This window comes from Engraulis encrasicolus, chromosome 8, assembly GCF_034702125.1.
Source record: "Engraulis encrasicolus isolate BLACKSEA-1 chromosome 8, IST_EnEncr_1.0, whole genome shotgun sequence".
Lineage (NCBI taxonomy): Eukaryota > Metazoa > Chordata > Actinopteri > Clupeiformes > Engraulidae > Engraulis > Engraulis encrasicolus.
Window position 1 is genome coordinate 44,014,070 of NC_085864.1, and position 20,517 is coordinate 44,034,586.

At 44.7% G+C, this 20,517-nt stretch overlaps 2 protein-coding genes across 7 annotated transcripts in view; one reads left to right on the forward strand and one right to left on the reverse strand.

Annotated features, from left to right (window-relative positions):
- The first annotated feature begins 353 nt into the window (after positions 1-353).
- tp53i13 (tumor protein p53 inducible protein 13) lies at positions 354-14,921 on the forward strand. Of its 3 annotated transcripts, none has more exons than XM_063205783.1 (9): positions 354-668; positions 953-1,024; positions 1,127-1,168; positions 1,358-1,416; positions 1,733-1,811; positions 2,092-2,220; positions 7,769-8,005; positions 9,311-10,550; positions 11,625-14,921. In XM_063205783.1, exons 1-9 carry the CDS (start codon positions 582-584, stop codon positions 11,738-11,740), a joined length of 2,061 nt encoding a protein of 686 aa, XP_063061853.1. In that variant the 5' UTR covers positions 354-581; the 3' UTR covers positions 11,741-14,921. The 3 variants fall into 3 exon arrangements, with proteins under 3 accessions (XP_063061853.1, XP_063061854.1, XP_063061855.1); XM_063205784.1 differs by having other exon boundaries at positions 1,130-1,168; XM_063205785.1 differs by having other exon boundaries at positions 1,133-1,168.
- Positions 14,922-19,289: 4,368 nt separating this feature from the next.
- The window catches only part of git1 (G protein-coupled receptor kinase interacting ArfGAP 1), a 59,227-nt gene continuing 57,999 nt past the window's right edge, over positions 19,290-20,517 (reverse strand). For all 4 annotated transcript variants that reach the window (XM_063205781.1, XM_063205779.1, XM_063205782.1 and 1 more), the window contains 2 exons: positions 19,950-20,013; positions 19,290-19,530 (listed from right to left, as the gene is read on the reverse strand). In XM_063205781.1, coding sequence (XP_063061851.1) covers positions 19,315-19,530; positions 19,950-20,013 — 280 coding nt within the window. In that variant the 3' untranslated portion in view covers positions 19,290-19,314. The remainder of the gene's footprint in view (positions 19,531-19,949; positions 20,014-20,517) is intronic.

A 20,517-nucleotide genomic window follows, 5' to 3' on the forward strand; every position in this document is an offset into this window, starting at 1 on the left:
TCCCACTAGGGAGGGACCCATCACTTTAGTCAGAAGCAGCCTGCCGTTTTCTATTCGGCCCACTAGTCGTACTCGTTGGTAGATAGACTAGTAGGCTACAGACGGAGTGAAAAATGACAACGAAGAAGAACAAAAAAGACAGACCAGCGTAGTCACGTTAGTTCTAGATGGCCTGCTACACTACTTGTGATCTTTCCTTCGGTTAAGATTACAGAATGGCCCGACACGTGCTCTTTAGGCGATCAAAAGCGACTTTTAGTTGAAGTTTTATGTTGAATTCGGCATAGGCCTACGAGCTGCTAGTGAGCCATATTGTTTTTTTGAAGTTATTTCTCTGTGTTTTTTAACAGCTCAGATGGCACATCGTTAGTATCCTCTTTGGTTGTAAGGAGACTGCGTGTTTAGGCTATGTCAATATAGTATACATTAATAGTGTGGACTGAAGGACTTCTCAAGAGCCATGCATCAACGAGCCGGTGTTGTCTTGGCCGCGGTTTACGAAACCACTTTTACTCATTGGCTAGTGTGCATTATTTGCGGTGCTAGATGACTTCGCTGTTTTGTTTTGCTCTTGCCTGAGTATGACTCTACGACTGGTTATTATCCTGACTGGTATCTGTTGGACATACCAGTCTACAAAAGCTATCCAGTTATGTGACAATGGCAAGGTAAGCGGAGTGTGTCAGTGTCATCAGCTGTGTGGTACAGTTTTACGTGGAGCCAAACTGCTAGTGTTTTTGTTACTGAATAACAACATTGTAACAAACTCATCGTCTGTGTGATACAGTTTTACGTGGAGCTAAACTGGCGTTTTTGCTACGAAATGACACCTTGTTATAAACTGTCATTGTCTGCGTGATATGCTACAGTTTTACGTGGAGCTAGACAGCTTGTGTTTTTGTTACGAAATGACACAACATTGTTACAAAATGTCATCGTCTGTGTGATACAGTTTCACGTGGAGCTAGACCTGCCCCATCCGTCTGCGTTACATTGCTCGGAACCTTTGACAGATCTGGTGCAGGTAAGTAGGCCTAACATCATTTGCAACAGCATCATCATCCTTTGTTAGCTTGTGGCTATTAAGGCTGTATTCATCATGGACCTGACATTTTCCCCTTCATAGCAGCAGGTCTTCATCGACCAGAAGTATCCTGCTCCACTACAGGTAGGCAGAGAGAGTCAACAGCACACATCAAATAAACTGAGCCCACCATTTTGCTCCAGTATTTAACTTTATTGTCAAGCACTCTTCTTCAGTAATGTGGCTGTGCAAGTTTTGGACTATTCGGAAGTATCCAGTTACTGCATTCGCTGTAACCAGGTCACCTGAGGTCCTTTTCTCTGTCTCATTCAGCCAGTGAAGCATGTCTGCATGGACACACCCATCTCCTATAATGCGACTATTCCAAGCAGGTGGGCGATTCCTTTTGTTTTACATGACCTGAATAACCTTTGACACATTCCCCCACAAATGACTACAGATGCCCATGCCCATCTTATCTCCCAGTCCATTCTATAACACAAGTAAATTCCTTTCGCTGAGTCACTTTGGCAATTACATCAATATAATGTGTTGTAATAATGTGTTACTAAATAAAACATGGGTTATTGTGTGTGTGTGTGTGTGTGTGTGTGTGTGTGTGTGTGTGTGTGTGTGTGTGTGTGTGTGTGTGTGTGTGTGTGTGTGTGTGTGTGTGTGTGTGTGTGTGCGCGCGCGCGGTGTGAGCAGAGGGGACCACAGGCCCGTGTCTGCAGAGCCTGGTGTGTACCTGTACTGCCCACCACAGCGCTGGCTAAACAACCTCCAGGTGAGACAGCACACCACAACTCTGACTGGTTTTCACATAACTTTGTTAACAGACAGGTTTATCATGGTTTCTGGTTATAGGTGTGTCATCCTCTGTTATTGTTGTGCGAGCACACCAATCAGCTTCCACAGACTCAATTTTTTCATTGACCCTTTGCTATGAAATAGAAATCTAATCATGACACAGCACACTACCCCTCATGTCACACTCTGCCTGTCTGTCTGTCTCTCTCTCTCTCTGTCTCTCTGTCTCTCTCTCTCTCTCTCTCTCCATATGATAGCATGGGTCCATTGTAGTCCTGCATCACCCTTGTGCTGCCGAGGAGGAGCGAAGTCGATTAGCCGCGCTGGCCCTCTCCTGCCTGCCTGGCTTCATCATGACGCCCCATCCCTGGCTCAACAAGCACAGGGTAGGTCCCCATCCAATCACAACCAGGACCAGATACTAGTAGCCGTGATTAGGGAGTTGGAATGTAGATCACAGGGTTGCAGGTTCGAATCCCATCCTTCCACTCCCTACTTCACTCCATGGCTGAGGTACCCTGAGGTACCGCATTGCTCGCTCCGGGGACTGTAACCAACAGTTATTTGCCAAATGTAGTGTAGTGTAATGTAATGTAAGGTAGAAGCACTTGTAAGAATGTAATTACAATACTATTAGTATGATAATATTACACTAGTAGTGTTGTAATTACACATTAATAACAGTGCCACTGCTTTATGCATCTCTATTTACACCCCAGTGGTGTTGTTGCCATTGTAGACCAGGAGCCCAGGGGGGTCAGCCTAGTTGGGAAGGTTACCAATTTTTATGGGTACTATGATGTCTGGTATGGTCCCCAGATAGAGGAACAGCACGTCTGCCGGGTTCCCTCTGGTGGGTGTGGCCAGGGGGGCTGTAAAACTGGCACCCCAAAAATGGGCTAGATCAGTTGGTGAGGTTACCACTTGGAACCTGTTGTAAATTGTTTGTCATGGTCCTCTGATAGAGAAATGACCACTGCCAGACATTTTTAGTGGTGGGTTACCCCCGGCAGACGCCCCCGTATGATGACACTCCCAAAAATGGGCTAGATCAGTTGGTGAGGTTACCACTTGGAACCTGTTGTAAATTGTTTGAGATGGTCCCCTGATTGAAGAATGACCACTACCAGACGTTTTTGATGGTGGGCGGGGCTTGCCAGACATCATTAATTGGGGGGTAAAAAATGGGCTAGATCAGCTGGTGAGGTTACCTCTTGAAACCTATCATGAATTATTCATCATATTCCCCTGATAGAGAAATGACCACTGGCAGACATTTTCAGTGGTGGGGGACCCCCGCCAGACGCCCCAATATGATGACCCCCCAATATAGGCAAGGTCATTCACATAAGGTTTGAACCAGGCATGGTACAAAAGACAAACGACACACCACTTTTTTTTGATAATTCCAACGTGGGAAATTGATTGGAAGGGTCAACATGTTCATAGAAACTTGTTGTGGGTACTTTTCAGGACAAAAATGACTTTAATTTAACAAATATTACAAATCCGGACAGGAACCAGTTTGTAGGCTTTCAAAATCAATGCAAAGATGACATGTTTCTGACTTAAAAGTGCATTGTGTAGAATGGTGGCCAGAATATTTCATTAATATTGTCAAAATAATAAACCAATATGTATCATTATGAAAAAAGTACAGTACGTTTTGCTGCTTAAATGTCTCTTTCAAAATGGCAGACAATGGAGAACAATGGAAAGTGCAATTTTCCTAGTCATAATGAATACTTAGAATTTGATGTTGGTAAGTATTCATAAAAAAGGTATTATTTTGAATGGGCGGTATGAATTCTGGGAAATAAACAACTAAAAAGTACCTTTAAGTAATGCATGGAGAAATTACGCTGACATTGAAGGCCTGTGAATTCTACTAAGAAACAGCAATGTGAAATTCTCACTTTCCAGCAGTTCTGAAGATTTAGAATCAAAATACTCGACATAGGCATACACAGGACTGACATTAACAGACAGACATTGAAGTGGAAGACAGGGCTTGTAACAGTATATACGTATTGAGAAATAATTAAGTGAACAAAAAAAAAAACAACTGAACATTTGACACTGACCAAGAAATCCTCCCTATCCTGTTAAATTACTACCAACCATAATGTATCATGAAGTGCTTTGAAGGGCATGTCAGACATCCAATAATACATTCATTCACCCTCCCAGGACCTCTTCTTGTTCATATAGCAAACAGTGCAAATACATCAAGAAAGTTGTTTTAGTGGGGGTCATCTGTGTCCTAGGGCCAATCCCATTTCTACACGGCTGTTGTATTCCGCTGCTGGATGGCAAACTCTCCTATGGCCTCATCCATGTCCCTTGGTGTACTGGCATGTCTCCATCCCCTCCATGCTGTGGACTGTGGTAGGGGCACAGCAAACCTACTTGCACAGAGCACATTATGAGACAACTCGAATGAGTGGCACTAGCTGAGCACAATGTTCATGATGGATGGGAGGAGAAATACTTGCAAGGATTGGGATTGGCCCTAGAGCACAGATGAACCCCACTAAAACAACTTTCTTGATGCCTTTTTTACATGTTTGCACAGATAGACACACACCTATAGCCTACCTATGGAATTGGTGTGCACAGTGACTGCATCTTTACCTGCAGTATTCACAAGGACTGCCTGGGCCCTGTAACATACAACACACCATTATTATGCCCCCACGTGAACATGCTCTATGGGGTTAAGAACAGAACCAAATCTTAACCTTGAAGGACAACACACATCTTTTAAAAGTTACCCAACCTGTGGGGTTTTGTTAAAATACACCAGGATAAGACGTTAACAAACTTAATATTAAACAAAGTCCAAATCATAATGCCTAGTAAATACAAAAACCCTGGCTGGTGCAGCAGCAGCCACAGGTTCAAATAGAACATCTATGAAGAACCGTCAGTTCCTTCAGCTTTTAAAGGCAGCTTGATTGCAGAGTCAGGTGCCATCAATTAAGCCACTCCTTAACACCTAATCGAGGTACATAAGCTGGAGAACAAGGCAAAACAGGACATGCATGCAGTCTTCTTAACACCATACATGTCTTCTTGTTGCTGCTGCCCCCAAGGAAAAGACTGTGCACGCACTCGCACACACACAAACATACATGGAACTGCACTATACGCATAAATGGCGTGACTTTTGTCATGTGCATTACACCCCTTTTTGGTTGAAAACATTGGGGGGAAAGCCAATGCAAGTCAATTGACCTGTAGACTAGCATTGTTCATGCTCAACATGCTGAAAATGTGTTGTGTTGCCGGCTATTCAAATAATATAGCCAAATAGCCGTGGCTGAAGCATGGACTGTGTTCATTTAGGCTAGGCGATGTAGCATGTAAGTTAATGAGACATTCGATTTGTTTTCCCCCAAAAAGGGGCTTAACACACATTCACGAGCATAGTACCCAGATGGCCGTTCATACGCATGTGACTGCAATACTCACAACAACTACCTGGGCACCTGCAATATGCAACACACCCTGCTGCTTCCAAATGTTGTGACTTGATAACTGGAACAACAAGTATTTCTTAGTACTTGTATACTGTTACTGGTCCTGTCTTGCGCTTTAATGTCTGTCTGTTAATGTTGGTCCTCCTGTACATGCCTATGTTAAAGGGGTATGCCACTAATTTGGGGCCAGTTACAATCGTTTGCCAGGGTTTATAAAGGTGGTAAAGTGTCTTATTTTTCATGTTAGGCGTTGTCTTGCTTTAAGACAAGTTAAAAGAGGGAGTATATCGCTAAGCTAGTGAAAGTCAATGGATCACAGTAGCATGTGTGATCCATTGAGTCTCACCAGCTTAAGATACTTACTCGCTCCTTAAAACAAGACAACACCTAACATGAAAAATAAGGCACTTTACCACCTTTATAAACCCAGGGCAACGATTTTAACTGTATTCAGCCCAAAAATAGTGGCATACCCCTTTAAGTATTTTGCTTCTAAATCTTCAAAACTGCTGGAAAGTGGGAATTTCAAATTGCTGTTAACATACAGTGGTGCAGTAGTGCATAGTTGTGCAATTTCTTGGTATAAATCACAGGCCTTCAATGTCAGCGTAATTGGTCCCTGAATTCCTTTTAGGTGCATTGTGTAATATATTTGTTTATTTCCCAGAATTCATACTGCCCATTCACAAATATTAGCCTACCTTTTCTGAATATTTACCACCACCATCAAATTCTAAGTATTCATTATGATTGGGGAAATTACACTTTTCATACATGTAAAGGGGGATCTCCTCAACATCTTTAGCTGCAAAACCCTATTGTACTTTGGTCATAATAGTAAATATTACTTTGTTATTTTGTAAACATTAATTAAATATTCTGGCCACCATCCTACAAAATGCACTTTTAAGTCAGAAACACGTCATCTTTGCATTGATTTTGAAAGCCTACACACTGGTTCCTGCCCGGATTTGTAATATTTGTTAAAGAAAAGTCATTTTTTTCCTAAAAAGTACCCACAACAAGTTTCTATGAACATGTTGACCCTTCCAATCAATTCCCCACGTTGGAATTATCAAAAAAAAGTGGTGTGCCGTTTGTCTTTTGTACCATGTCTGGTTCAAACCTTATGTGAATGACCTTGCCTATATTGGGGGGTGTCATCATATTGGGGCGTCTGGCGGGGGTCCCCCACCACTGAAAATGTCTGCCAGTGGTCATTTCTCTATCAGGGGAATATGATGAACAATTCATGATAGGTTTCAAGAGGTAACCTCACCAGCTGATCTAGCCCATTTTTTACGCCCCAATTAATGTTGTCTGGCAAGCCCCGCCCACCATCAAAAACGTCTGGCAGTGGCCATTCCTCAATCAGGGGACCATGACAAACAATTTACAACAGGTTCCAAGTGGTAACCTCACCAACTGATCTAGCCCATTTTTGGGAGTGTCATCATACGGGGGCGTCTGCCGGGGGTAACCCACCACTAAAAATGTCTGGCAGTGGTCATTTCTCTATCAGGGGACTATGATGAACAATTTACAACAGGTTCCAAGTGGTAACCTCACCAACTGATCTAGCCCATTTTTGGGGTGCCAGTTTTACAGCCCCCCTGGCCACACCCACCAGAGGGAACCCGGCAGACGTGCTGTTCCTCTATCTGGGGACCATACCAGACATCATAGTACCCATAAAAATTGGTAACCTTCCCAACTAGGCTGACCCCCCTGGGCTCCTGGTCTATTGTGCTGCCCAATGGCTCGGCCCATTCTACTCAGTGTGTTGTGGCAGCATTTTCCTGCCGGACGTTGCGAGAGAAATAAGTGCAGTGTGTTAATGTTTTTGTTTGACCGTGTGGGGCTGGAAGGAGGCATGTTGTTTCATTGCATTGCTATTACGTAGCTAGAGTTGGGGACTCCTTAGAACAGAGGTTCCCAAACTGGGGGGTCGGGACTCCTATCTGGGGGTTGCGGAGGTACGGAAGGGGAGTCGTGGACACAAGGGGCATTGCATAAAAGGGAAATTGACTGATTAACCTCTAACATCATTCCATAATTTGGTACAGCACTACAGAATGAGTCTGAGAAGATGTTTCATTTTTGGTTAATTCATTACCTGGGACATGGAGTCTGTGCCTAACTATTTAATGAATGTGAATGTGTGTGTAGATTGGTCTATTATTCTATGAGGTCTCCTTGTGGGCCATTCCAAACACAACCAGCATTTAGAATGCAATATTCCAGTCAAACAAAGACTTCGGCCTGGAAGGAAGTTCACAGATAACGTCAGTTTTGAAGGAAGTTGTTCCCACAATACATTTGACAGCGTTCAGGATACTGATTCCTGATAATGTGGCCTAAGGAAGAATAAGAAAAACATCCCTAGGTGAGCAGCCTCTTTTATCACATTGTCATTGTGTGTTTTTATGTGTGTGTTCTTTCTTTCCCACAGCCTCTGGCACTGGTCTCTTGGGGTAGAACCTTGGAGATGTCCCATGTGACCACCTCCGAGGTCTGTGATTGGCTGGTTTCGGTGTCCTCAGAGAACCGGCGACACACTTGGCCAATGAAACGACCTGGAGAACGCCGCTTCAGTCTGCTGTTGACGCACGCAGCGCCACCACTGCAGAGGCCAAAGGAGAGCACAAGGCACACACATGCAGCAGTGTCCCACATTGATTGGCTAAAGGTAAAGAGTGAGCTGGGCTTTGAATGTCAACAACAGAGGCACAGAGTTTCCCAACCGCAAGATACCAGAACCCCACATTCTTCTCATATGTCATGTGAGGCATCTCAGTCATATGAGCTCTCTCATATGTGCTCTTTGTAACAGGCCCTGAGCTACTTCCTTTAGACTTGTTTTAGGGGAAAAATGGAAGCACATGGAACAACTTTTTTCCAGAAAAAAGTTTCTCAAAAAGTTTTCCGTGTGATCCAGTCATTCCCAGGTTTAGTGTACAGAAGTGGCTAAGAGTTGTGTGTTGTTGATTTTGTGTTCCTATTTTGTGTGCTCCAAAGGCTTGAATGCCGGTGACCTGGCCTTCCCACTGCTTTTGTTGCGTCTGTTATGCTTCACTGAAGGCCATTCAATGCTGTAACTGGGAAATAATTGCCCATTCTAGCTGGAGCACAATTAGCTGGAAATGGATAATCTGTGTCGATGAACAGAATAATAGCTTTGTTCAAGCTGCAGTAAGATGTTGGCTCTGATAGTGTTTTGCTGACATCAGTTCCAGGGCTCGTGGTTTTTGTTGTTGGCATAACATCCCACCTCATCATTTCCCACACACACATGGAAAACGAAACTGTGCCAGTGCTGAAAGGAAACATGCTGAGAGTTTTCAGTAGATTTCCGTGCATAAAGAGAGCTCCTTAGTAACAAATGTTCAGTGTCTTTTTTTTTAAATATTCCACATTCCTCCATACGTCAATGGAAAAAAGGCAGAATTCTGCCAGTAAACTCTTAATATTGACTCTTTGTCCCAGACACCCTGTTCCCAGTAGCCTAATAACAGCATGCCAAGACTTCACTACATATTCACTACAATATTTCATATTTACTACAATATTCCACTGTTTTGAAATGTCATGCATTTGTACAAAAGTCTCTTCAGATGACTACAGTGTATAATGCATTTGCATGTGCTGAAGAGATGAATGCTCTCTCCATGTAATATTATTAGCATATTATCTGATATCATCTGGCATCAGAAAAATGCTGTCTAGTTGAATATGAAGTCTCTGCACAACGCATTCCTTTATGCATATCAGTGATCAATAATCAACAATGAGCTTGATATCAAAGCATTAATGTGTTGCATGTGTTTTGTGTTTCTGTACATTTGCTGTTTTTGAATATTGTGGAAATGTATTCATGGTTAAACTGTAGACTTTGGCAGATCATTCTGCGGTCATTATATCCGCTTTTTTTGTGTGTGCTGTGTATTGCCCCCATCTGTCTCCTGACCACTGTATTTTCGTCTTGCTCTTGCAGAACCTTCGGCAGTGCTGTGAACAAACCCTCTCCTCCCCTGACCAAAATGGAGATACGCAACCGACAGACGAGACCACAAGGACACAGCGTAGAGAGGAGGACGCTGTGAGAAGGAGAGCGGGAGGTGAGCGGACCCAGAGGAGGAGAAAAAGAGCTGCCATTCCACCACGGCAGGCTGACCAACAGGAAACGCCCATCAGCCAGGTCAACAACACAACTCGGCTCAACAACAACAACAACAACGAGACAGACTTCCACACTGCCCAGCTCAGCCAATCGAATCACACATCAACACCCTCCGCAGGAGTGCTTGTGGACACCCACCAGCCTGCTGCAGGGACAGAACCCGTGGGGAGCACCGATGGGCCTGGGAGAGTGACCGCTCATCTCAGCCCGCCCAAGGAGGATGAGGAACGCGAGCAGGGGGGCGGAGGGCCAAAGAAGAAGAAGGAGGAGGAGTTAGTAGTGGAGAAGGAGGTCCACACTAGAACTGACATGCAGGGGCAAGGTGGAGGCAACTCCTCAGGAGCTCCAGCAGCCACAGCAGCTGCGACAGGTGGAGGTGTTGGTGGCGGACGAGGAGGGAACTCTTCAGAAACTGTTGGAGCTCTAGCAGGAGGAGACCACTCCTTAGGAGGTGCTGCAGTAGTAGCAGGAGGAGGAGGAGGAGGAGGAGGTGTTAGTGGCATACAAGGAGGAAACTCCTCAGCAGGAGGTCACTCCTCAGGAGGAGGTGTTCAGAGGAAGGTGACTGGGGCAGCAAGGACCAAAAGCCACTCGCATTCCTCCTCCTTCTCCTCACACACCCGAGCCCACAGCCAGAGCCACCGCAAGGAGAGGCCGAATCAGAATCCGGCTGCTGCCGGAGGTGGTGGTGGTGGTGGAGGAGGAGTGAAGACCAGCGCCAGGCAGCGAGTCCGAGAGGACACTGAGGAGCAGGAGCGCCTGGAGGGGCTGGAACACCAGGGGAGGGCTGGTGGTGGTGGTGGTGGTACGAGTACGGAGGTCCCAGGACCAGGCTTTGGTGGCAGAGTGGTGATGGGCTCCATGGGGGTCGGTGGCGGTGGTGATCGGTTTGTCACCCGGCGTACAGACGAGGCGGTGTGGGCCGCGGCCGCCCTGGGGTTCCTGCTGGTGCTGCTGACCCTGTCCGTGCTCCACACACGCCTCTACAGGCACTGGAGGACCATGCCCAGCCTCTACTGGAGGGACGACACGCAGGACTATGACAGCGTGACGGGTACGGGTTGCACATTTCAATAGTACGCTATTACCCACACACACGCACACACACGCACACGCACACACACACGCACACACCATGACACAAACTCACGCAGGACTATGACAGCGTCACGGGTACGGGTTGCACACTTCAATAGTACGCATACACACCCAGGGGTGGAACTTAAGTTTTTTCCCCACCAGTCACGGTGGCAGGTAGATTTCAAAATCTACCAGTCACTCGCTGTTTTTACCAGTCGAAGTGACTGGTGGGTTGAAAAATGTACTAGTCACCACTGAAATTTACCCATCATTGGCAGGTGGACTGTTGCTTATTTCCATCCCTGATGCACACACACACACAAACTGACAGATTCATTTTCACACAAGTTGAGGTATGTACGTACGTATACACTCAAACTCTGTCTGTCTGTCACACTCACACATACACACACACACACATGCTACCTGCACCACACCATTTAATACTACGACAGCAGCGTGCATGCACATAGATCTAGGCTGTTGTCAGTGTTGCCAGATTGGGCTGTTTGCCGCTCAATTGGGCTGCTTAGGATGGCCGTCGTGTGCGGGAAAAAATGGCATTTAGCAGAAAAACCTGCCCAATTTTTGCCATAGAAATCAATAGAATTGGGCGGGATTAAGTGCTTCCAAGTGGGTTTTGAGCATTTTTTGGACTGGAAATCATCAGCCTCATCTGGAAACCCTGGCTGTTGTTTACCTTCTTTCCTACATAGTATATCTTTTCCTTATGTGTCTTGTCCACTGTATGTTATTTGCTCACTGTCTGTTATGTATTTGTCCAGTCTATGATAGGTGTCTGCCTATGATTTTCCACCTCTACTCACACGGTGCACATTAAGCGACAATTTTCTACCCACGACATGGCAGCGTCAAGAAACACAGTTTCGTTCTGTTGTGCAATGTTTGTTGTGTGGGATATGATTGACGATAAAGCTAACTTTGACTTTGGGACACGCATACGCATATAGTGGAGTAATTGTGTAGCCCGGTAATCTTATCAGCGGTTTATAACTTGTGTGATACTGTGTGTGTGTGTGTTCTGCAGATATCATTCGCCGCAGACTGAAGCTGGCAGGCCGCAGGAAGAGGAGGGCCGCAGCCGCCCGCAGACACGAAGCTCCGCTCCTCCCAAACTCCAGCACGGACGAGGAGTTTGAATAATCTTCCGCCGCCTCCTCTCCCTCTCTCTGGAGCTGTTCAGACATAAAGCTCCTCTCCTCCCAAACTCCAGTACAGACGAGGAGTTTGAATAATCTTCCGCCGCCTCCTCCTCTTCCTCTCTCTGGAGCTGTTCAGACACGAAGCTCCTGTCCTCCCAAACTCCAGTACAGACGAGGCGTTTCAATAATCTTCCGCTGCCTCCTCCTCCTCTCCGGAGCTGTTCAGACATAAAGCTCCTCTCCTCCCAAACTCCAGTACAGACGAGGGGTTTAACTAACTAACTAACCTTCCTCTTGCTGCTCCTCCTTCAACATCTCCCCTCTCTGCTGTTCAGACATAGGACTCATCTTCCTCACTTCTTCTCCTCCAGTCCCAAACACAGACACATGGAGTGCGTCTTAATATGCGACCTTGCCTCCTCCACTTGCGCTTGTCTCCTCGTCCCACCTCCTGGCCCCTCCTCCGTGGAGAAAACGATAAGTTTCCCAGCTGTCAGCCTAGCCACAACAACTTTTGAGGGACTGTTTTTCATTCACCATCCCAATAAAATTGCAAATGAGAAAAAGACTCTACAATTGAGCTTTTGCAAGATATTGAAATATAATGCTGTTGTCAGTGATGTCATCATGACGAGAAGCAAGTGGAGGAGGCAAGGTCGCATATTAAGATGCACTCATGGAGTTTGACTTGGCCAGCCTCCCTCTTCTTCATCCTCCTCCTCCTTATCGCCTTCTGTGTGCAGCTGGTCACAGACAGACAGCTCCACTCATTCCAAAGGATTAACTAACTAGTCCTTTCTCCTCGCCTTCATCCTTGTCCTCTTTTTTGCCGCTGGTCACAGACGTGACATCTATTTTTTTTTAATATATATTTTTATGGGCTTTTATGCCTTTATTTGACAGGACAGTTGAAGATGGTGACAGGAAGCGAATGGGGCAGAGAGACAGGGGAGGATCGGGAAATGACTCCGGCCGGACTCGAACCGGGGTCCCCGAGGGTGGGCATGCAAGCCCAAATGTGGGGGGCTTAGCGCGCTGCGCCACAGCGCCCCCGAGATCTATCTTTTAAAAAAACTAAGCACAGGGTAGAGGAGTTGGACTAACTAGCCTTCCTCGATTCTGTACATGGGTCAAAGACCGTACTGCATCAGCAGACTCATGGAGTCCATAGACCGTCTTCGCTGGCCTAAACTCAGTACTTGAATCAGAGTACACTTGATTTTATATTGTTGATGAGAACAACACTATTGTTATTGTTGACCGTTCCTCAGTATTTCAGCTTTGAAAGAGGTTTGTGAAGGACATGTACTGTAGCCTGAAGTGAAAACAGTGTTTTTATATTATGACATAACAGTGACCAAGATGCTATGAGTCACTTTTTGGCCTTGTGTGACAAGGCTGTGGCCCGGAAACGTAGAACACTACAGTTGCTGCACATGTACAGTAACACAGTGGTGTGATTGAGGTTGGTGAATCCCAGAGCTTCTGCTTTAAAGGAACAGTCCGCCATTTCATTTGTGTTTCACTTTTCTCCAGTTCCTCCAGCCGTTCTCTCAGTGTGCTGTACGAGTGTAAATCACAGCCTCCATGACGGTACGATTCCATATCGATTTAGTGAGGCAGCGATTCAATATTTTCAATACTTAAGAATGCCCCACGATATGGTGCGATCGTTGGCCATAGGATCAATGCATCGATACATATTGATGATGATTTACACCCTTGGTCTGCTGATTATGTTCCTGCTTCGAAGCTAGCATCTATCATTGAATCAAATGAGACCATTCATTTGTTGCTGGTCCCATTCGGTTCCATGATGCATGCTAGCTTGGAGGTACAAGTTGCCTGACCAGAGTCACAGAACAACTGAATAACAAGAGAAACAAGAGAGGAACAACAGAGTAAAACTCAATTATATTATTTAATTTGAGGGGAGGTGGGAACACGTTTCCATAAATGGTGGACTGTTTCTTTAAGCAGAGCTTCAAGTTCTACTCTTTACCACTGTCATTAATGTTGCCAATGGTACCAAATGTTTTTATTGCCTATTTATCATAAGGATTCGAACATCTTTTTTCATGAGTGTTTGTCTTGCCATTTTTTCCTGACTTGCCTAGATAAAGTGTTACTTTTGAAAAGAAAAAAAATGTGGTTTGTTTTCATTCCACCCACATCATTATGTTGTTGGCTATCTGACTTTGTCTCATTCAAACACAAACTTTTAGGCAAATGTACAAGTTTAGTGTAGTGAGCATCATACTTTGTATGCAGTGTTCTATATTTCAAGTGTTCTCTCTCAATACTCAACTGTTTTGAATAAGAGAATTCTCCCTTCTGCTGGGTCAGCACTCAAACAGGGCTCACCTTACCAACAAAACACACTTTCACAGACTGCCAAAAGCACTGCAGAAAACACTACAAAATCTGATCAATCTTAAAAACAGCCTCTGTGACCTATGCTTTTACGTTCATTAACTAACACTGTTGACCTTAAGTGAAATTCTAAAAAGTAATTCAGATTTACAGTAGAATAAATGTTGACATGGAGTACAGAAAGCAATGTTTCAGCAGTCAAAGACATGCTGTCCTTCCAGCTCAGAGTTTGGTTTTGGGTGGTGTGCAGAAGCCGCAGGCTGAGCTGAGGTTTCCGGGAGCCTATTGTTTCCATGGAAGCATCCAGAAACTGTGTGCAAGCCCCTCGGGAATGGCCAGTCGAAATATGTCCCCGTGGCAGTTGCATATTTTTCTTTTTTCGGATTATCCTTCAACGACCCATGACCTTGTGCAGAGAAAAGTTTGTTGTCACAATTGAAGTGTTTCTTGAACAGAGGGCACATTTACAAGCTAAGCTTAGATCTTGAGTATTAATTCAAAGAACAAAGAAATGACTCGAGTGACAAGACAGTGTAGCTTTGTTTTTTCCTGTTTATTTATTACAAATGTACAGCTTACGAGTTTTCTATTTCAATCCTGTTGTTTTTGCTTCATCTTGTCATGTTTTCTATGTTTTGTTTTCTTTTTAAGTTTGTACAGTTCAACCTCTGCGTAGTGTTTTTTTCTCTCTCCCATCTCCAAAGTTATTTTTTTTTCTCCCATGAAAAGAGCTGTGAGATAGATGCACATAAAGAAAGTGAAGGCTTGAAGTGCAGTGCACCTGTCTGCACAGTAGGGGGTGCTGTGGGGGCCTTGTGGGGTATGGATGTATGGATCATGACATGGGGCTTGACAAAAGAGGGGCGTATGTAATGTATAATAGCTATGCGTTTTCCTCAGTTGAGATGCCTTGCCCTCTCTCTGTTACAGCATCTTTAAGTCGAAAGCAGTCAAGACAGACAGACTGATCCTGTTAGTCAGCTACCTCTGTGTGCTTACACATACACACTACTGATTCCAAGGCTTCCGCCTTTCCGCTTGATTTGAGATAGATCCACTAAAAGGTCAATAGTAGATATGAACCGTCCACCAGAGTACAACAGCAGGGGGTATATTCCAAGAAGCTGGTCATGTGATAACCCTGGCTAAGTGAACCTGCAGGAAGTAGTAAACCTGCTAAGAGGTAGCCCACAGGTGCCGTTCACTTAAGAAAATGAGGCATTCAGGTTCTTCTGTTAGATGATTTCCGGTCGTCTCAAAGTTGACTTAACCGGGTTCACTGCTAAACCAGCTGCTTGGAATGTCCCCTAGAGGAGGGGGAAGGCTGGTGGGGAGTTAACCACTGTCCCCTAGAGGAGGGGGAAGGCTGGTGGGGAGTTAACCACTGTCCCAGGGTGGTAGTGAGATGATTAGTGCTGTGGCACCTGTTGAGGACGCCCCGGTCGGCCCAGATCTGACCCACACCAGAACTCTGGAACCCCCAAGAGGCTCCAACCAAAGCAAACAAAAAGAAAAGAGGTAAAAAGATCTCCCGAAAATACATGAAAGAAAAGAACTAAACAAAAAACACAAACATGTTTAAACATTTAGCTTAATTAAAAAATATTGTGAAAATATAAGTCTTTTATATTTCTTATTATATTTATATATATGTCTCTAGTCTATATGGATTTTTTGTTCATGGGAGGCAAAAGTGATTGGGGGGGTTGGGAGGGTGGGCATCCAGGCTGTGTTGCAGCCCCACATTTCTCAGCGTGATGTGGAGGGGAGGGGCGTGGGGGTGCAGAGCCAATGAACTCCAGGCATGAGATGGCCAAAGTTAACCAGCTAAAACAAGCAGATGTGCAAAGGCAATCATGATCATATAGTTTCTCTAAGACAATCTTATTTTTCTTCCATCTCTTCACATTTTTGACACTGATTTATAAGGGAGATGAACATGATTAAAAAAGAACCAAGTTGCATTCAATAAATGTAGAAAAAAACAAAGAACTACAAAAAAAAAAAACCTTAGAATTTGGCAGGAAAAGTGATCATTGTTTCAGAATTACATTGGCTGATGGAAGACATGAGAAGCACAGCTGAAGATCTTAAGGCCATTAGAGTAACTGGCTTCCAAACAAACAAAAAAAGAGGAAAATGGAAAAAAATATCCCAACTTCTTATAGTAATGTTGCTCTACTTAAATAGTCAAGCAAAGCCAAACAAAGATGCCAAAAAGCTACAGTGCTAAAAGAGAAGAGATAGGAGTGAGCGAGTCGGACAACAACCCATCCCTCCTCCTATTGTACTACCAACGGTTACCACAGGGCTGTGCTGTTTCACATACTGACACGCGCGTGCCTCAACCCAGAATTCAATCCACAACTCAATCAGCAGTACTACAAATGGCAACAGTCTGACTTGTTAGAAAGTCACAACTTAAGGAAGATTGTTTTTCATTTCAAAAGGAATTTCTGTCCAGAGGGCAGCACAAAAGACCACTTCTACCCTTTAATAATAACAAAGAAGTGACCTTTGCTCCCAAAGTGTACAGGGAGCTACAGCAGATGCGCTCTCTCCATTCACATTCACTTGCGATTTTTTTTATTATAGCTTATTTTGTTTTCTTCTCTCTTTTCTTAAAAAGTTCCATTCATCAAACACAAACGCAGGAATCGGATTATCACTGACGTACATTGTTTTCTTTTTTTTTCATTCGTGTTCATGCTGATATGGTGGACTCATGTATGCGTGTGTGTATGTGCTTTACGGGAGGCTAACGGCCCTTATCACAATAAAAGCCATTTCTTTTTTAAAAAACAGTACTCCTGTAGAAGAGCAAAAACAACAGAAGTTGTTTGCCACGAAAAAAAAGTTCACTTGGATAGATAAAGAAGGCATGTAGCTCTGAAGGAAAAGAAAGACAAATAAAAAATAAAAAAAACAAATACAAAACTTTTGCCAAACAAAAGTTTTTGAAACGCCCACTGCTCCAAAACTTGCTAGCACTACAAGGTGTTTTAAGACTAGCCAAAGTACTACTACACAAGTAAATCTACCGGTTTTAAAAATGATCCCGTTATATGTTTGTGAACTTTTTTTGAGATGAGCGTCTTAACAGTGTAGCAAGAGCTGTGGTCTCTCTTGAAAAAAACGTAATGCTTCTGACATCAATTTGCAAAAAGTTTCTTCTTTTCCTCGCATAAGACCGTACTGAATCCATCGTCCTTGTGCTCAAAAGGGGGAGACTGACAATGAGAGAGAGAGAGAGAGAGAGAGAGAGAGAGAGAGAGAGAGAGAGAGAGAGAGAGAGAGAGAAAGAAAGACAGAAATAAAGAAAGAAAGAACGACGAAAGAAAGAGACACCCAGATCGTCCCCTTTCACCTTTGGCTATTGTTCAACCGCACATTGAAATAAGCAACACGTCATGATGAATACATTAACAAAATAAAACAAAAAAGGACAAACAGAAATTGATTCAATAGAAAACTCCACCAAAAAAAAAAAAAAAAACCACATCGTCACTCTAGGAATGGGAGTGTTCTACCGAGTCTTGAGCATCCGTTTTCACAGGTTAGTGTTGGCAGAGGGACAGGAAATGGAAGAAGATGAACCTACCACCTGTTCAAACCCTGACGATGAAACCGCAGAAAAATGATCAAAGATCCAAGAGAGAAACAAAAAAACAGTGACAAAATAAAAGTCAAAAACAAGAGCAATGATACACAGTAATAATAATACAAAACTATAGTAAATAATAATAATAATAATAACAATAATACAGTAACAATTCCAGTGTAAGTGTCTGCTTTTTTTCTCTTAAAAGTCAGTATTTTTTCTATCCCAGTCCCAGGTACAGGCCAACAGAACAGACATAATAATTAATAAAAAGAACAAACAAAAAAAAGAACAGAAACGGTGACGATCCTCCAAAATTCTCAACAACGCCAGAGAACAACACACACACACACGAAAAAAACCACACAGACACACACGTACACACAGCCCAATGCCAGTTTTGGGGGCCCGTAACTGCGCTCTCTTTACTGTGACTGGGAGTGCTTGGCTTGTCTTGTCTTGTCTGTGGCCCCATAGAGATGCAGTCTCTGTGCCCTGGCCCCCAAAAGACAGGCTGTGGAGCAAGCATGCATCCGTGTGTGTGTGTGTGTGTGTGTGTGTGTGTGTGTGTGTGTTTGTCTGCGCGTGTTGTTGGACAGTCCAATAAGTGTTGTTCTTTATTTTTTGTAGTTTTTTGGAGCGTGGTGGGGGTCCAACCCACACACAGCAGGTCAGGATGAGGACCGAGTGGTCTAATGAAGAGTCTGTGAGATGAATCAGAGTAGCCAACCCGCTAGGCTGAGGGCGGGGTTTCCACCTCGTGTAGTGTGCAGGTCACCGCTACCTTGAGTGCCTCATCCATTGGCTTTCTGCTTTTCTGTCCCTCCCCCCCACCCGCCCGCCCGCCCTCTCATTCACCCACCCTGAGCCTGTCTGTCTGTAGTGATAGCTGCATTTAGCGTCATGATTATGGTTTCTCTGGGTGCATCCCAATATGTGACCTTGCCTCCTCCACTTGTGCTTGTCTCCTCGTCCCGCCTCCTGGCCCCTCCTCCGTGGAGAAAACGATAAAGTTTCCCAGCTGTCAGCCTCGCCACAACAACTTTTGAGGGACTGTTTTTCATTCACCATCCCAATTGCAAATGAGAAAAAGACTTTACAATTGAGCTTTTGCAAGATATTGAAATATAATGCTGTTGTCAGTGATGTCATCATGACGAGAAGCAAGTGGAGGAGGCAAGTGGAGGAGGCAAGGTCCCATATTAAAACGCACTCTATGTGTCCTTTTTCTCCCACTCCATCTATCCCCTTGTCCTCCTCCAGTTTCTCTCCATCCAGGACACGGCTTCCTCCACCTCTTTCTCCCCCCTCTTCCTTACATCAGTCTCTCAGTCCCTTTCTCCATCCCGCCTTCCATCAATCCATCCATCTATCCATCCATCCATCAGCAGTCTCGTCCTTTATCCTTTATCCCCTCGCTGAAATGTTCCTCTCTCTCGTCCAGCAGTTCTCGCTCTGTGTCAGTCATAAGTGTTTCCTCTTCTTCTCCCCCATCTGCTGCTCACCCCCTTCCCTCCCGCTTGTCATCTCCCCCCTAAAACCCTTGGCTGCCCCCTTGTGGTGGTGGCAGGTGTGTGGGCGGGCGGGGGGACTGGTGGCCCTCACTGCTTCTTCTCTCGGGTGGTGATGGTGACCAGCTGCTTGGCGGCCTTGGCGATGTCGTAGGCACACTGGATGACCTGCTGCGTGAGGAGCTGGTAGTCCACGGTCACCGTGCTAGGGTCCGAGGGCGCAGCCTTGCGGCACTCCACCTGCAGCCGCGACGCGCTGGCCAGCAGCAGGCGCAGCGAGCCACGCACCGCGTCCAGGGCAGGACGCTATACGGAACCGAAAAGAAGACAGAGAGAGAAAAGAAGAGAGAGAGAGAGAGAGAGAGAGAGAGAGAGAGAGAGAGAGAGAAAGAGAAAAGAAGAGAGAGAGAGAGAGAGAGAGAGAGAGAGAGAGAAAAGGAGAAAGAGAGAGAGAGAGAGAGAGAGAGAGAGAGAGAGAGAGAGAAAAGAAATGGAAAGAGAGAGAAAGAGAGAGAGACAGAGAGAGAAAAGAAGAGAGAGAGAGAGAGAGAGAGAGAGAGAGGGAGGGAGAGAGAGAGGACAAGAAAGAAACAAGTAAGAAGTTGAACTGAAGGAAAGAGACAAAAACTCGATCTCTTAAGAATACAATAGAATGCAAATAGACTCAATCATATAACCAAATCAAGGTATTAATGTGAACTGTGAAGTCAAAATGAAGCACCAACCTTTGGGAAGAGGGAAGCCATTTCTGTGACCGCTGTATGGATCTTCTCAGAACATGGGACAAAACTGTGGACAAATGCACATCAAAACACTTAACCGATTAACAATATTGGTATTGAATGTCATTATAATAAATTATAATAAAGCATCTGCCATGTGTAATGATGATACATTTTCATTGAATGTGTGTATCTGTGTATCTGACTACCCTTCCACTACCTATCTCACTCCATGGCTGAGGTGCCCTTGAGCAAGGCACCTAACCCCACACTGCTCAAGGGACTGCAACCAATACCCTGTACTTAAAATATGTACAAGTCAGTTTGGATAAAAGCGTCAGCTAAGAGTAATGTCAGAGAGAGTAGAGAGAGAGGTTCCATTGGCCCATTGTTTCCTGGTTCTATTATGGCAAGGGGGAGGGGGGGATCCCCCTTTAGGCAGACCTAAGGACTGTTCTATTCAATGCTAGGAGTATTATGACACGTCCCTTTAGGCAGACCGGAACCTGGTCATGTTAGGTGCCCATAGCAACCTATTATGTTGGCATATCTCTATATCCTTAAAGAATCT

Coding starts and splice junctions, on each gene's coding strand:
- tp53i13 (XM_063205783.1), top strand. CDS start 582: ATGACTCTACGACTGGTTATTATCCTGACTGGTATCTGTTGGACATAC. Junction 1,025..1,126: donor CTTTGACAGATCTGGTGCAG/GTAAGTAGGCCT, acceptor TCCCCTTCATAG/CAGCAGGTCTTCATCGACCA. Junction 8,006..9,310: donor CCCACATTGATTGGCTAAAG/GTAAAGAGTGAG, acceptor TTGCTCTTGCAG/AACCTTCGGCAGTGCTGTGA.